Below are 16,044 nucleotides of genomic sequence, written 5' to 3' on the forward strand. Positions count from 1 at the left end.
GCCTGTGTGATCAAACCTAGAGCAAGGGAGGAGGGTAGAAAAATGTGAGATAGAAGAGGAAATGTGGACACAGTCACAGCCTTTATTTCTTTTTTAAGTTTATCTACTTTGAGAGAGAGCATGCAAGCAAGGGAGGGGCAGAGAGAGAAGGAAAGAGAGAACCCCAAGCAGGCTCCATGCTTAACCAACTGAGACACCCAGGCGTCCCCAAGTCACAGCCTTTAAAGCTATTAGTGGGACCTCAGCTTCCACCCTTGGTCATGTGGGATATTTGAACAAAGGAGCTATATTGTCTGAGCTAGGTTCTTTAAAAAGGAAACAGGAACCAAACACCCAGAAATACATGAACAGATAAACCAAGTGTGATACATCCATACGGTGGAATGTTAGTGATAAAAAGGAATGTATAGCTGATGCACATATGCTACAACACGGAAGAACTTTGAAAACAGTACGCTGTTTTCAGCGCAAAAGGTCACATATTTACGATTTCACTTCTGTGACACATCCAGATGGGAAAATGCAGAGACAGAGGTCAGCCTCATGGTCGCCAGGGCTGAGAAGGGGAAATGGGGGAGTTTCCCATTAAGGGAGGCTTAATGGGTACAGGCCTCCCTTTGCAAGTGATGAAAATGTTTCAGAACTGGATGGAAGTGAGGGTTAGTACACTACGAATGTACTAAATGCCGATGGATTGTTCATGTTTAAGTAGTTAATTTTATATTATGTGAATCTCACCTCGGTAAAAAAAAAAAGGAAGGAAGGAAAGGAAAAGAAAGGAAAGGAAGGGGAGGGAAGGAGAGGAAAGAAAGAAGGAAAAGGGGTAAAAGGGAGAGAGAGAGAGAGAGAGAGAGAAGTAAGGAGAGCCTGGCCACTGGTGCAGCAGAAAAGAAGCTACCGCTGTGCCATAGCTCTGCTGAGCTTTATGGGAGGGCCTGGCCCTTCCCTTCTTGTTTAATCCAGAAGACAATTGTTTTTTATTTTTTTGTTTTTTTTTACTTTTTTATGCTTATATATTTTTGAGAGAGACAGAGACAGAATGCGAGTGGGTTGGGGCAGAGAGAGAGGGAGACACAGAAGCAGAAGCAGGCTCCAGGCTCTGAGCTGTCCGCACAGAGCCCGACACGGGGCTTGAACTCACAAGCTGTGAGATCATGGCCTGAGCCGAAGTCGGACACTCAACTGACTGAGCCACCCAGGCACCCCAAGACAATTGTTTTTTTTAACTACGTTGCCTATGTGAACATTTTAGTAGCTCTTGAAAAACATTTTTAAGAAGAAACTCCTACCTCATCCACCTTTTCAAACATATTTAGATCTGTCTGAATGCTTTTTTAAGAGGTGAAATCATGACCTGGCTACTTGTTTTTCTGCTGCACCGAGAATCGGTGGAATTCAGACAGGCCTTGACTGTCATATGTGAGCACTTAATAGTCCACGGGCTGGTTGGGAGAAGAGCCCTTTCATACCCGAAAATATAGAGAGAGCTTCTCATTACGCTGGAGGCTACGTAGTTTCAGAGCGTCTGGCACCGCTCCATTTTACAGAATCCAAGGAAGCTTAATCATGTGCCCAGGTGACCCTTAGATCAACAAGGCAGAGGATTCCATCCGTGCTCACAAGACCCCAAAGCCCATGTGCTTCCCACCGCCCATGCGGCCTCCCACCGCACTGGAGAGCAAGACATAGGGACTATCTGAGGTTGTGAGGGACACTACAGAAAATAAGAGATGGCACGGTGACCTAAGGAAAAAGGAAAAAGAAGAAAAACACTTCAAGAACAGTAAAACAATTATTTATGGTATTTTACAGCCCTTACATATACATTATAAAGGTATCTAACGTTATACTTCACAAAGTATTCCTTTACTCGGTCTCCCCAACGTTCTGTAAGAGGGAAAGGAGGACTTGTTTTTTTTTGTTTTTTTTGGTTTTTTTTGCAGTTTGCAGGTGGGAGAGCAGAGATGGAAAGAGGTTAAATGACTTCCTTGAAGGCACAGAGCCAGGAAGTGGCCAACCTAGGTTTGACCCGGGTCTTTGGAAAACAAACCCAATGGCATTTCCACTGGACCATTTTGCCTCTGGGTTTATAAGTAAACATGATTTATGTATGACTCCAAGATCTTCTGATGGGAAACGTAAAAATAAACCTACTATTAAAAAATTGTCATACATCCCAAGAGCTCTTTTTATATAGCCATCTTTTTCATAGCTCTGTAGGCTTTGACACATTGGTATCAGACATATTGGCCATTCATTCTCTGGCAATGAAAGGCACATCATCCATAAGTCCTGCCGAAAATATGACACCCTAACCACGATCTCAAAAATTAAAAAATCAGAAGCCGATTATACAAACCCACCACAAAGGAGAACAGAAAACTGATCTCCACAGCTGTCCCCTTCGCTCAGACCAGCAGAAGAGAAAGAAAGGATACACGATGCACAAATCCAAGCATCCTCCAAAGTTTTGTCAGAGCACATATGACCACAAGACAGCCTTCGTAACTCATTTTCTAAGTGCATTAAAAATAAGGTTTGCAGTAATAACAGCAAGACTGGGGACAGAGTTTAGAAATCATGATTGTGAGAGTCAGAAATAGATGTGCCTTTTCCATCAAAATGGATCAATCATCTGTCCTCGTCAGCCCTGGGGACCTATGGCAATCAGCATAAACACCTAGTAGACAGCTACTCAGACTGAGCAATGCATTTGAACCTGAACTTACAGGCCACCAGCAACATGATTTCCCCCTTCAGGACTTGCTCTCACATTCAGAGTAAAAGCCAAAGTCCTTTCCATGGCCTGAGGGCCTGCCTGATTTTGCCTGTTCCCCTTCCATTTCTGGCTTCTGCTCCTCCCGCTGTCCCTTTGCTCTCCTGCTCTAGCCACAACACTTCCCTGATGCTCTTGGAACTCACGAAGCACACATTCGTCTCGGGGCCAATGCTTTCCGCCTACATACCTGCATGGCCAGCTCTCTCACATCTTTGAGGACTTTGTTCAAATACCACCTTCTCAGCAAGGCTTTCCCAGGATATCTGCTATGGACTGAATGTTGTTCCCCCCAAATTCGTACATTGAAATCTTAATCCCCACTACCCTAGAGGGTGACCATATTTGGAGATAGGGTCCTCAAAGAGGTAATTAGTTAAAACGAAGTCCTCTGGGTAGGCCCTAATCCAATATGACTGGTGTCTCCATAAGAAGAGGGAGATTAGGACACAGACATACACAGAGGAAAGGTGGCCATCTGCAGGCCAAGGAGGAGGCCTCGAGAAAAACTAGCCTTTCTGACACCTTGATGTCAGGCTTCCAGTCTCTAGAACTGTGAGAAAATAAATTTCTGGGGTTTTTTGGTTTGCTTTATTTTGTTTTGTTTTTAATGTTTATTTATTTTGAGAGAGAGAGAGAGAGCATGAGTGGGGTAAGGGCAGAGAGAAAAGGAGACAGAGAATCCGAAGCAGGCTCCACACTGTCAAGCACAGAACCCGATGTGGGGCTCAAACTCATGAACTGTGAGATCATGACCTGAGCCGAAATCAAGAGTTGGACGCTCAACCGACCAAGCCACCAGGCGCCCCTAAATTTCTGTAATTTAAGCCAGTCAGCCTGTGGTGCTTTGTTACCACAGCCCCAGGAAATTAGAGTAATTAACCACACGCCCCCCTCCTCTATTTCATTTTTGTTTTATTTTTTTCAAAGCCCTTATCATTCTCTAACACATGACATATTTTATGTATGCATTTTGTTTACTACCTCCTTCACTAAAGTCTATGCTCTTATCAGAGCAGGGATTTTTGTCTTCTTGCTCACTGCTATTACACCTGTTCTAAACAGTGACTGTCACAGAGTATGTGTTCAATAAATACTACGCCCCAACGGGAACACCACTGAGTTCCCTGGGAGGTAAGAAAAGACCAAAGGGCAGTCAGGGTTCGAAGGAAGAGGGAGGAAGAGATTTGGGTGCTGGCACAATAACTCTGCTTTGAGAGGGCCGTTCTAAATGTTTCTTCTTGACCCACTTCTGAGTTATGTTGGGCAGCCACAAGCAGCTCTTTATCTTCTAATGCTGTCTAGAAGATCTCTGCAGAGCCCACAGTGGGTATCCCCTCCCCTGCCTTCTGTATTGTTTCCTGTCTCTCCTCTGCATTTCAAGCCAAACCAGAAGTCTACAGAAGATATCAGACCAGCTGCCCGTCTGGGCTGGACAGGAACCTCTCATGCAGCTCTGTGATGAGTGATGCCAGCTACTCCTTGTTGTTCTGTATCTTTTCTTGTTGCTCCCTACACACCAGCTGTTCACTTGCCTGCAGTTAAACACATCTGTGCTTTTTGTATTGCAGGCCTGGGTCTCTCTGAAGGCAGGAATCAGCTAATAAGAGGTCTCTATCCTTCCCACAAACTTGTTTTTGTGCTAGTGTCTTCCAGAGGTTCCGCCCTGAATCAATGCATTCATTCTTTCAAAACATGTCTTGAAAGAATTATACACACACACACACACACACACACACACGTACTATATATGGTACATATATGCATGTATGACGTATATGTATACATGTATATGCCATTCTGCTGCTCATAGCAGATCTTATATACGAGAGAGAGAGAGAGAGAGAAGTACCTTATATATATTGAGCACATGTTATGTGCCAGGTAATATGTAGGCAGTGAACAGAATAAGCCAAAATTCATAACATCATGATGCCTAGATTCTAGTAAAGAATCTTGTTAACCCAGGTTTCCCAGAAAATAGAGCCTGAAGCAAAGCTTGAGTGCTGATCCTTTATTAGGAGCAATGAAATGAAGGGAGAAAAATGAGGCCAACAAGAATGGCCAGCACCTTCATGGTGGTCACTAGTAAGCTGGCCAGTGTTTTATGAAGAGGGCCAGTCTGTTGGGTGGCTCCAACAGGCTGTATAGAAACACGATGCCTGGGATCAGACCAAAGGAAGGGAAGAAGAGGATGAAAATTATATGCCAACATCCTCTCTTGAAGATTTGCCTAATAGAGAGTTAACTTCTCATGCCTCTGGCCCCTTCAGCACTTCAGGGGAAGCAGACACCATAATCTGCCCCACAGCACTTTTTCTGAGTTCAAAGAGACAGAAGGAGCCAGAAATGATCATTGCAGTAGCAGTTGAAAACAAGAGAGACCAAGAGAATCTGAGATGACCCATAAGATGTGTTTACAAAGATTTACTTTCCATTGTAAAAAAAAAAAAAAAAAATTCATTGTTATCAAAAATAGCTAACAACAATGTAGATCATCCGTTGTGATAAATGTATCACTCTGTTGGGGATGTCAATATTGGGGAAGTTGATGCATGTCGGGGGGGAGGGGGGTATATATGCTTATATTTGAAATTTCTATACCTTCCTCTCAATTTTGCTCTGAACCTAAACTCTAACAAAATAAAGTCTATTTTTTCAATGGGTAGCAAGATAAAACATTATTATAGTAATGATTACAGTTCATGGTTTTGCTATAACAACTTGTAGTTGATAGGGAAATTTAATTTTAAGTGTAATTTTTGTTGACTCTGGTTTATACTCAATGCTGAATTCATTTGCCATCCTGTCACTCAGAGCAGATCTTATTAGTTACCCATGAAACCATTCCCTTTTAATCTTGCTGGCAGAATTTTTTTGTGCCTAATGCTGGAAAATGAACTATGAATGATCTAAGCCAAGGGTTGTCAAATTACAGCCCAAATCTGACTCACAGACTGTTTTTATAAACCCCAGGAGCTAAGAAATGGTTTTATACTTTCAAAGAATAGAGGAGGAGGAGGAAGATGGAAGTGAAGAAAAAACATGCAACAGAGATAATATGTAGCCTCCAAAGCGTAAAATATTTACTATTTTGCCTTTACTTGTGCCTGAGCAGTTATTTGTTCGTCTTCCTCACGAGGCTGTCAGCACCCTGAGGGCAGCATCCAAATTATATCTAACCTTCTATTTTCATAGTCCCTAGTCCAGGATCTTGCTACCCTATGATCTCAACAGTTGCTTACGGAACTAAATTGAATTGAAACGTCTAAGGGTGTTATTGAGTCAAACAGCAATGTAAGAATCATAAAGTTCCTGGGCAGTCACTGTGCCTAAAAATAGCATCTGCTGCAATGGCAAGTGGAAAATGTCATAGATGAAACAAGAGCTCAGCAGAGCATCTCTCAGCATGCAGGTTTCAAAGAGAAACAGCATAGGCTAGTAAGGGCACAACAGATCGATTTCTTGATGGTATTGAGCTTATCCTGCACACGCATCGCTAAAGTAAGATATGGGATGCAGAGAATGAGCCAGACAGTTAAACCCCGTAGAAATAAGGAGAGACTGTGACTAAAATAGGCATGTGTAGGGTCACCCTGAATATCTTGGATCAAAAGAGGAGAGAGAAGGGGCCGCACACAGGACAGACAACCAAAACACAAGGTTGAGAGCCGTGGAAATTACTCAAGTGTAATAATTCTCCCTTCCCCTAGCTGGCGTAGTAGCCTGATTTAAAGATACCCCTGTTTGTCTGGCATGAAAGCAGGGGAGAGGAGAAAGACTCCAAAGGAACAAGAGCACTCCTGGCCCAGAGAGAAGGAGAGAGCTCTTTAGTTCCTGCATGTTGATGCAAGTGCCTCTCTTCCCCCATGGAGAAGTCTGTTGGATAAATAGGATTTTTTTTTTTAATTAAATAAAGTGTTTTGATTTTAGAATTCAAAATACTATTGTTTCTGATTTTGCTTTGTTGCAGGGTCAAAATTTACAGACCACTCAGCTATGCCAAAAACTGGCTTTCTTTATTGTCCATGGATGATACCTAAATTAACAGACTTCATCTTGTTGCTATGTGACTCGGGAGAGAATGGAAGAGAGAAAAGGAATACATAGATCAGAATCCCAGCAGAAAACATGTTGCATTCAAACTGGGTAATAGAGAAGAGTTTCATAAGGGATTAATTTTTCTAAGGTGTAGAAAGAGTTTAAGGAACTCCGTAAGAAGCAGTGCAACGCCCTAAAGCTAAAAATAGCTGGAAGCCTATTGGGAAACAGGGTTGAGAGCAATTTCCAAAACCAGGAAAGAAAGCAACATGGAAGAGAGCTGTCTGCAAGGAACCACGGCATTTGGTAGAAGTAGACAACCAACCTGCGTAGAAATCTGGCAGGAAGTCCCAGAGGAATAAGTATCCCGCCCTTCTTCAATCTCCGGCTAACTTCTCCCACTTGCCACATGCAATCGAAAGCCAGAGAACACACACATATATGAGGCGTGTCGTATACGTCAGCCTCTCTGAGCAGAGAGCAGAGAGTGCAAGAGACCAGAAGATGGATATGGATGGCCAGATTGGCACAACCCATCTCTTTTGTCTTCAGCATCCACTCTTGGATTTGCTGAGGTGAAAAATGTAGGTCTCCAGCACAGGAAACCCTTAGAATCTCATCAACCACTGTGTAGTTACAGGACAATATCAATGTGGTTATTGTCCCACTTGCAAACTAGAATAACTTCTACCGTATTCTTCATATAAGAGGTGGGGGAAAGGGAAAAGGGGAAAAAAGGACAAATGGAAAACTTATCTGCTATAGTTCTTATTTTTATAGCTGTTCACAGGACCTACGTTAATAATTGTGAATTCCTTCTTCTACCACTCATTCCATTTTTCCTTTACCCTCTGCCTGCACCTCCCTTGGATGGGGTCCTTCACTTGGTAAAGTGACTTAAAACCTCATTGCTATGGAAATGAAGTTCTTGAGGATCCTGTCTTTTCCAGTTGATGTAGTTTTCCATTGACAAGACTACTGAGTGAATTGACAAGACAATCTAGTCCATACCTTTGGTCCAGTTACAGTCTACCCAGCAGTCATGGTGTAACGGCAGTATGATTTTCTCTTACTGACAAGGATCCATCATCTCAGTTTTCTCCACCTATTATTTCAACCATAAGCATTCACTGGGGAGGAGCCAAGATGGCGGAACAGCATGGAAGTTTTTTTGTGTCTTGCATCCATGAAACACAGCCAGACCAACACTAAACCATCCTGCACACCTAGAAAACTGATTGGAGGATTAACACAACAATCTGCACAACCTGAACCACAGAATTCAGCAGGTACGCAGCGCAGAGGGGTGAACTTGGGGAGCGAGAAGCCGGACGGTCAAGGAGGTGCTTTTGCAGGCAAAGAAAAGACGGAGATGGGGGGGGGGGGAGGGGGAGGAGAGGAGAGAATATGGGAAAATCGCCCCTCCCCAAAAGCAGCTGGAGAGAAAGTGGAAAATTGGAATCAACAATAAGCATTCACTGAAAGTACATTTTAAAGATAAAGTCACTGTAGCTGTGGTTGCCTCAGAGACAAGAGGACCTTGGCTTTCAACACTTGGTATCACTGCTTCTCATCTGATATGTGTCTTCGCTCAAATCTTAAAATCCTGACCTCTTTTCAGAACAAAATCACCTGTCTGTCTTTACTTTCATTCCTATCTGGAGAACTACATACTAGCGAATAATATAGTACAAATAAAAAGCCAGAAAAAGAACTAACAGATCACTTTTCCTCTGAATGTATATGACCTACACATAGCCCTTATTTCCTAAGCAATCCAAACTAAGTGTCACAGAGAGGGTCACACACCAGTTTCCCTGGCTCTACTCTCATCCACTCCAGTGCAATCATTACCTCTTCCCTAAACTATTGTGCTGGCATTGTTTCTAGTCTTACCCCTGTTAAACTTAGTCTCCATCCAATACCAGAGCGATCTTTATGAGTCATATCAAGTTTTTCCCACGCTTGAAACTCTCTAGTGGCTTCTCATCAGTCCTGAATGCTGGTTAGTGTCTCTGGGGGCTTGCGTCTCATACAACCTCACAGATGAATCTCCCCAACACCCAGGTGTTGCCATCTGCTGCTGGGGGAGGAAACACCCATGGCCTCTGCCAACGCCAAGAGTAAGAGCAGTGCTCATAGTGCCAGCCAAATGCAAAAGAATTGCTACAGTAAGTACCAAGGATTATGTCAAGACTCCCTGTGGGAAATTTGGACTATCTCATGCAGCTGCAAAGTTTGCCAGAACCGCCTTTGAGAACTGAAGAAGATCCTGGTACCTTCTGCTTTATGTTCATCAGCATTCAGACTTTTTAAAATCTCTTTATTTTAGACTCCTTGCCCTAGATGGAAGCATTCATGAATCCAATTCTAAGGGTATTCTTCCATTTATGGTTTAATTCCTAGAAGATTGGTCAAAAGTAAGTAAAATCACGGGCTCTTGGGTGGCTGAGTCGGTTAAGTGTCCAACTTTGGCTCAGGTCATGATCTCATGGCTCGTGAGTTTGAGCTCCACATCGGGCTCTCTGCGTCATCACAGAGCCTACTTCAGATCCTCTGTCCCCCTCTCTCTGCCCTTCCCCCCATTCATTCTCTCTCTCTCTCTCTCTCTCTGTCTCTCTCTCTCTCTGTCTCTGTCTCTCTCTCAAAAAAAATATGTAAAATCCCAAATTTTGCTCAAATTATTACCCTGAGATTCATTTGGAAGGAGAGAGGAAAAAGTCCAAAACTCCAGCTTATCCCAGAAATAACTATAATTGTATTAAAAAGCTTAGCTGGGGTACCTCTTAGTATTTGCAGCCCACACCCAAAAATATTAACTTCAATTAACCTGTGAGTGAACTTACAATTTACATATGTGCTCACCAGTCACCACCAGGTTTGACCTAACCCTGCAAGAATTTGGCAAATGATTGGTGAGTGACCTATACAATAAACCTGGGATTCTTGACTTTTCAGAGGAGGAAATACTGTAAACAGTCGACCACTGACACACTGACCTCTCCTGACCACTGGCTTTCACCTTCAGTGGAAAGAACTGTATATTCCTCAACGCTGGTGTCATTTGTCCATTCTTCTAGATAGAGCTCATCCAACTAGCTCTACTTCTTTTCTCTTTTTTGAACCATTGCACAAATTTGGGAGAGTCCCTGAACTCAGTCCACTTCCCCTTTACTTTGTTTCCTGACTTACAGGAAAACTGGAGAATGCCTTCCTTAATAGATTCAATCTAGTTCCTCCATAGCACCGGGGGCTACGTGTATTTCTCTGCAAACAACATCACCCCATTCTTTTATCCACAAACTGGTAATGATGCCAATGGATCCTTTTCTGTGTCTTACTGTTTTCCTTTCAGAATTACATGCTGAATCAGCATAATAAATCTACATAGGCAATATAAAAGAAAGCCCAGAAATCCCATAGACCTAGCTCAATACAGGTCAACTAAAGTTACCCAATGTTTTTTTAACATGTCTCTGATTCAATTTTCTCATCCTTAAAATAGAGATAATACTAACAGCTACCTAACTGGCTTAGATTCAAGAAAAAGTATATGAGGTTCTTGGCCCATTTAACAAATGAGAATGTTTACATGATGATGATGATATTAAAGGGAAACAAATCACAAAGCCACAAGATTTAGGATATCAAAGTGTTTATTAAGGTCAAATAAACATAGCTCCATAATTATTGTCATAAATATTAGCTTTTTACTTAAGTAGCAATATCATGTAATATTTCTATAAATAAATCTATATTATTAAAATGACATAAATAAAATGTGTACTTACAACAATAAATAAATTCATAAATATAAATATTGATTCTGGAAATGAAGTTATTTAGGGATTTTTTTTTCCCTAAAGGAATGGGAAGTAATATTTTTTATGGGAGTAGACAATTGTTTTAAAAAAAATAAGTTTCTGGGTATAAAACACCGACCACAATAAAATGTTATCAATAATTCTCATTAAGCATGGAAGGTCTACCTTCTGATTCTGTGGACACAGGTGACATTGTTCTCTATTTTAAGCTAAGCAGCGGTTTACTTAGAATCCACCCATGATTAAAAAGTTTGGCTTCCCATTTTCCTTTTGGTAAAAGAAAGCTTTAAGGGATCTTGTTATTTCTAAGGGGCAAGAAGGGTTAGTCATCCATTTTCCAGCTTTGCTCTGTTCAATTACAGGCATTTCTCAGGGCCATAAACAGCAAATCCAGTTCTCCAATTACTTTGATCTCTCCATTCTCTCCAAGCTGTAAAAAAATAAGAACACATGAGTATTTGAGCATTCATACCATACTTTTTAAAGAGGAACAAATTAGAAAAAGATGGTTGGGTTGCTGGAGACAAAAACCAAGTTTTTGCCTTTTGTAAAAGACTAATAGCAATACCCTTTTAGCAGAATATAACATGATTTGCCATAGAGCTTAAAATTATGGCTAACTGAACTTTAAAGGCACCAACGGGCATCAAATCTCAGTTGTATCTACACTAATGAAGCTGTTTAAAGCCACTTCCTAACCAGAGCAAGCGGATGGGAGCCGTGCAGACATCTGCAGGACCGAATGCCCCCACTATGCTCTGCCCTCCCTCATAGCCTCACTACAGTCTATGACCACCTAATTATAACAGCTCAGCTCACACACTTTTGTACCAAAACTATACATTTACCAATACACGTGAGCTTCTTCTGTTCTCACCTCCTTAACAAAGGGGGAAAACAACAGGTTTTCACTTTTGTAGGGAAAATACCAAGTAAGTCCCATCCAGTTGCTTTAATTAGTAGAAAGTCAGATACCCATTATAACACCACTTCTCTCCTCCTCCTTCCGGGTAGGCTGTAAATGAGGCTTTCAAACTCCTTAAGAGAGAGAACTCAGATTCAAGTTCAAAGCATTCTCCTCTGAAATTCATCTAATCTATTAAATTTGCTCTAGAGTATTTCAAGGAAAACCGTAAGCCATCATTGTCCTCTCTGCTTTGTTCTCCTTTCACTTCCTCTTGTCTTCCATCATTCCACCTTTCCATACTTCCTTTGACATAATGCCAAGCGATATTTCTTATATCTCAAAGACTGCCAAGACTATAAAGAATGTTTGAAGTTAGCTTGCCCTACTGTCTATCATCCATTCTACCACAGCCTGCTCTCTGCTTGTACCTGCAGTGGCAGGGACATAACACCTCCAAGACCGCCCTCCCATTTCAGCCAGTGTTGAACAGTTATCTCTGGCGTTGAGCTTCCTCTGGGTAATGAGCTTCTTTCTTGCCTATGCTCTCTGGAGCTACAGGGTTAAAACAAAAATACCATAACCGCTCTTCTAGGTGGCACACCATTGCAAGAGTTGATTCTCCCAAAATGGATTAAAATTTGTTTTAAAAAATGCATTTAAAAAATGCTTTAAAATTTGTTTCCCCACATGGATCACCGTCAGATGTTTCTCTCCCACCCTGCATTTTTCTAAAGCCAACAAAGTAAACTGACGTCAGGAATTTTTCAGACCAGAAGTGCAAAGCAATTTTTTGCAATGGCATGCTAATATCCAGCCCTCCACATCGAGGTAACCGATATATGACAAGAGAATTGATCTTCACAATGAAAGGCTACAAAGCCTTCCACTACCCAAGGAAGAAACAGACACATTCGTGAAATCATGATCAGGAAGAAATCCTTTTTTTAAGAAACATCAAGGTGGGAAGGAAAAGAAAATTTAGGTTACACCTGTTAGTGAAAATTCCATCGGCTAGAGCTTTCGTGCTTCTGAGGTGTAACTGTGCCTGTCTGCAAAAAGCATCACTTTCGCTGCTAGTAATCATTCCACTGGTTTTTGGATGAGTCACAACTGCTAGTCTCAGCTTTCTACTATTGTTCTTTTCCCCAAATAGGCCACGTGACAGTATCATTCACTGTTCGAATATACAGTAGCCTACATAAGATAAATGCTCACTGGGAATTTGTTGAGGGAAGGAGGAGACCAGAAAGGAAGGGGAAAAGAGAGAGGAAGAAAAGATTATTCCCAGTTCAGACTTTCATTCACTATATGAAAGCCATTACTAACATTTCATTCTATTTGAAACTGTATAAAAGAAATTAGGGGTGGCTCACTCTTGCTTTTAAATTAAAACCTACAGCTGTTGGGTATTGTACAATGATGATTAAATATAAGCATGAATCATTCCAGAGATTCATCCCCTACATAAGCCCAGCTCTTTTATTATGATTGTTCTGGGCTTCTCTCTCCAAGTCTTAAACCATCAAATCAATGGCTTCAAAAATCACCTCAAATAAATTTTCCCCCAGGTGCTTTTCTGTTTTTTGAACAGGTGCCTGTTCAGATTACACGCTAGTAGGAATCTCAAATTTCCTGAAGAATTAATAAAACTAAAACCAACACAAAATGCTGCTGGAAATAGTGTTGCATAGAGTATTCAGGAGATCTGCCTAGTAGCCCTGGCTTTGCTACTGGCCATGCCCAGAACATGGGGTGATGAGATTAGAAGACCTAATTTCCCAGCCGGTTCTAGGATTCTAGGATTTGCAAAATTGGGAAGCTTATTTATAAATATACAGACACATCCATGTATATGCACCTAGATGATCAACCCAGTGGTAGGCGAATCAAGTAAAAAATTATCCATAGGGGGAAAAAAGAAACAAAGGGAAGAAAAAGAAAGTGACACGTGTCTCTCCTCTTTAATAATTTAGCATTAATAGTTATTAGTAGTACCTTTTTCACTGTGTCCTTCAGGTTTTGCACATTTCTCTGGATATGCTGGTCATCACTGTCAATATGCTACAAAATGAAAACCGAAACACTTATTTTAGCTTTATGAACTTGAGTGTCCCTAACCGAGGTGCGTTACAATGCACCTGGAATTAAAGTTCTTAGCAATTTTGCCCACAATGACCCAGATTTCACCAGTGACCTAGATTTGCACAGCTCTTGAATTCCCTTGGACACCAAAATCCAGTCATTTCCCTTACATGGGACCTCTCTTCACCTTTGGGAAATCCTACTGAGGTTTAAGTGTGTGGAAAGAGTGGAGTGGTTTATGCAAATTCGGTGAAGAATAAAACCCTAACTCTCCCTCACAAAAAATGCACGCTCAGAACAAGAAACGGACATAAAGTATGTCTTGGGTGAACAGTAGGCCCTCTTTAATAAATACTGAGTCCCGTCGCTCCACCCAGTCTACCCCAATCTTTTTTCAAAATTTTAAATATTCAGAGCCATCAAGGTCATACACCTCTGACTCGGTCACTTCTTGCAGCATCCAAAGGGCAACCGTGTTTGTCCACCCAGCACCGAATGTTAAATCTTTCCATTACCCTTTCTCTTTCCCATCCCTTCCATCTCTACTCAGAGGAACCGTTTCCACATCTAGGCATTTTTTCCTACAGCTGCCAACACCTTTCTCTTCTCACATAACTTAAGTTGCTTTTTCCCAGGAACAGAGGAGCCTTCTGTGCTCTTGTCTTTCAGATACCCTTCATCACCATAAATTCAAAATGTGACTCAATTAAAGCAAAAAAAACCACTCTGACTCCAAATCACTCCTGTAATGGTGTTGCTGAGGCACCTCTTGCTGCCAGCCTGGGTAGGGGCAGTGAGGGTTGGCGTGGAAGGGCTCTAAAGGGAAGAAGAGGGGGGAGGCGGGCTAGGAGTGGGTGGAGTTAGGGTAGGAGAAGAACTCACACATTGGCTTAGTTTGTTGCTGAGCCTGGCCAGGAAGGGCACCACCTCCTGCATATAGGGCTGGAACCTATCAGATTGGGGGAGCAGCACTTCTTCAAGGGTAAAGTTCAGCACCTGCTTCATCAGATAGCAGCGCTCTCCCATCTGCAGGCAAAAGTGGAACAGCAGGGGTCATGGGAGGGGGCATCCAGAAGATCCAAACCATCATCACCACCATCCAAATAACCATGGATGACACATTGCCTTGCTCATCATGACTATGACTTACATTGACTTCGTAGAACAGTTTCTCCCCAATGAGACGAACATCTGTGTTGTTATCTGCCAAACTAGCCTGGAAGAGAAGAAAAGACAAAGTGCCTGGACGTCAGGGAGATAGGAGAAAAGTCTGTGAGTAGAGATGCATTCTATCCACGTTCCCCAGAGCAGCCCCAGGAAGACTGAAGAAAGAATTCAGATGTGTGCATGAGTTTAAAATAATGCACAGAGGAGTAAAGGGAAAAACAAAAGTCAGGTGGGCTAATAAATGGATTTTTTGGAGTAAAGCTCAATATACATATCCTCAAGGCCAAAGTGGAAGGTCTTCTGGTAAAGCCCAATCTCCAGAAATTCTCTAAAGAGACATAGAAAATAATCTCTGGTCTACCAGTGAGGATAGATGATGGGTTCCTAAAGATTTTAGTAGTGTCCTGGAGACAATTTTTGGAACTCTCAGGTTCCAAGTAGATAGATGTGAAAGAGAGAGAGAGAGTTTGAGATGAGTACCTCCTTAGCCAACATGAAGGTGCGGTTGGTGATATAAGGCTGCTGGAAGTTGGACCCGTCAAGCCTGCAGTGTGAACTGATGGGCACAGCCAATCCTCCCTGCGTCCACAGGGCAACGAGAAGGAGGCAGCTAGCGGCCAGAGTTCCCATAAGGGAAGAGCTCCCAGGTTTCTGCAGGGCGGCCATCGCAGACACCTCTAACTTAAACAAATGGCGACTAGAAAAGGAGAACCTGGTTTGGAGAGAACAAGAAGCAAGATTACAAGGGAAAGCAATGAGGTATCAAGAAGTTATCATATCAAACCAAGTTTGCTGAAACACTTACCTGTTTCAACGATTCTGCTTGTGATGGAAAGGGAAAAGCTGCTGCTTTTATAGCCCCCAGAACACGTTTTTTTGTGAAAAAGATGACATCAGCAATTATCTAATTTCCAGTACTGTCTTCTGAGAACTACCTAACCACCAGAAGAGCCCACAAAACGCTACCTCCTATTTTTCCCGCCCCGAAATGTGAGTGTTTCCCTAAAACGTCACTATTAGGGCCCAGAAGGTGTTTTTACAGATAAATCCCAGAAATTTTCTAAACCCCACTTATTTTTCAAAGAAAACAATTGCTTTGTCTTCGCAGATTCCGGATTCAGCATACTAGTTTTTGATCTTCCGTAGTAGCTGAGTAAACATTTTGGTTGTGGACTCATTTTCCTACCAGCTTCATAGATTCTTATCTCATTACAGGTGATAAGAAATAAAGGACCCATGTCCTATAT

General features: G+C 42.0%; 1 protein-coding gene across 1 annotated transcript; it reads right to left on the reverse strand.

The window, feature by feature from the left end:
• Positions 1 to 1,616: 1,616 nt before the first annotated feature.
• On the reverse strand, positions 1,617 to 15,463 carry IL22 (interleukin 22). The gene is made up of 6 exons (XM_042948328.1): positions 15,278 to 15,463; positions 14,781 to 14,846; positions 14,513 to 14,656; positions 13,544 to 13,609; positions 11,002 to 11,071; positions 1,617 to 1,714 (listed from the first exon to the last, which is right to left on the reverse strand). Exons 1-6 carry the CDS (start codon positions 15,461 to 15,463, stop codon positions 1,617 to 1,619), a joined length of 630 nt encoding a protein of 209 aa, XP_042804262.1.
• Between the last annotated feature and the right edge of the window lie 581 nt (positions 15,464 to 16,044).

This window comes from Panthera leo, chromosome B4 (assembly GCF_018350215.1).
Source record: "Panthera leo isolate Ple1 chromosome B4, P.leo_Ple1_pat1.1, whole genome shotgun sequence".
In the NCBI taxonomy this organism is placed as follows: Eukaryota; Metazoa; Chordata; class Mammalia; order Carnivora; family Felidae; genus Panthera; species Panthera leo.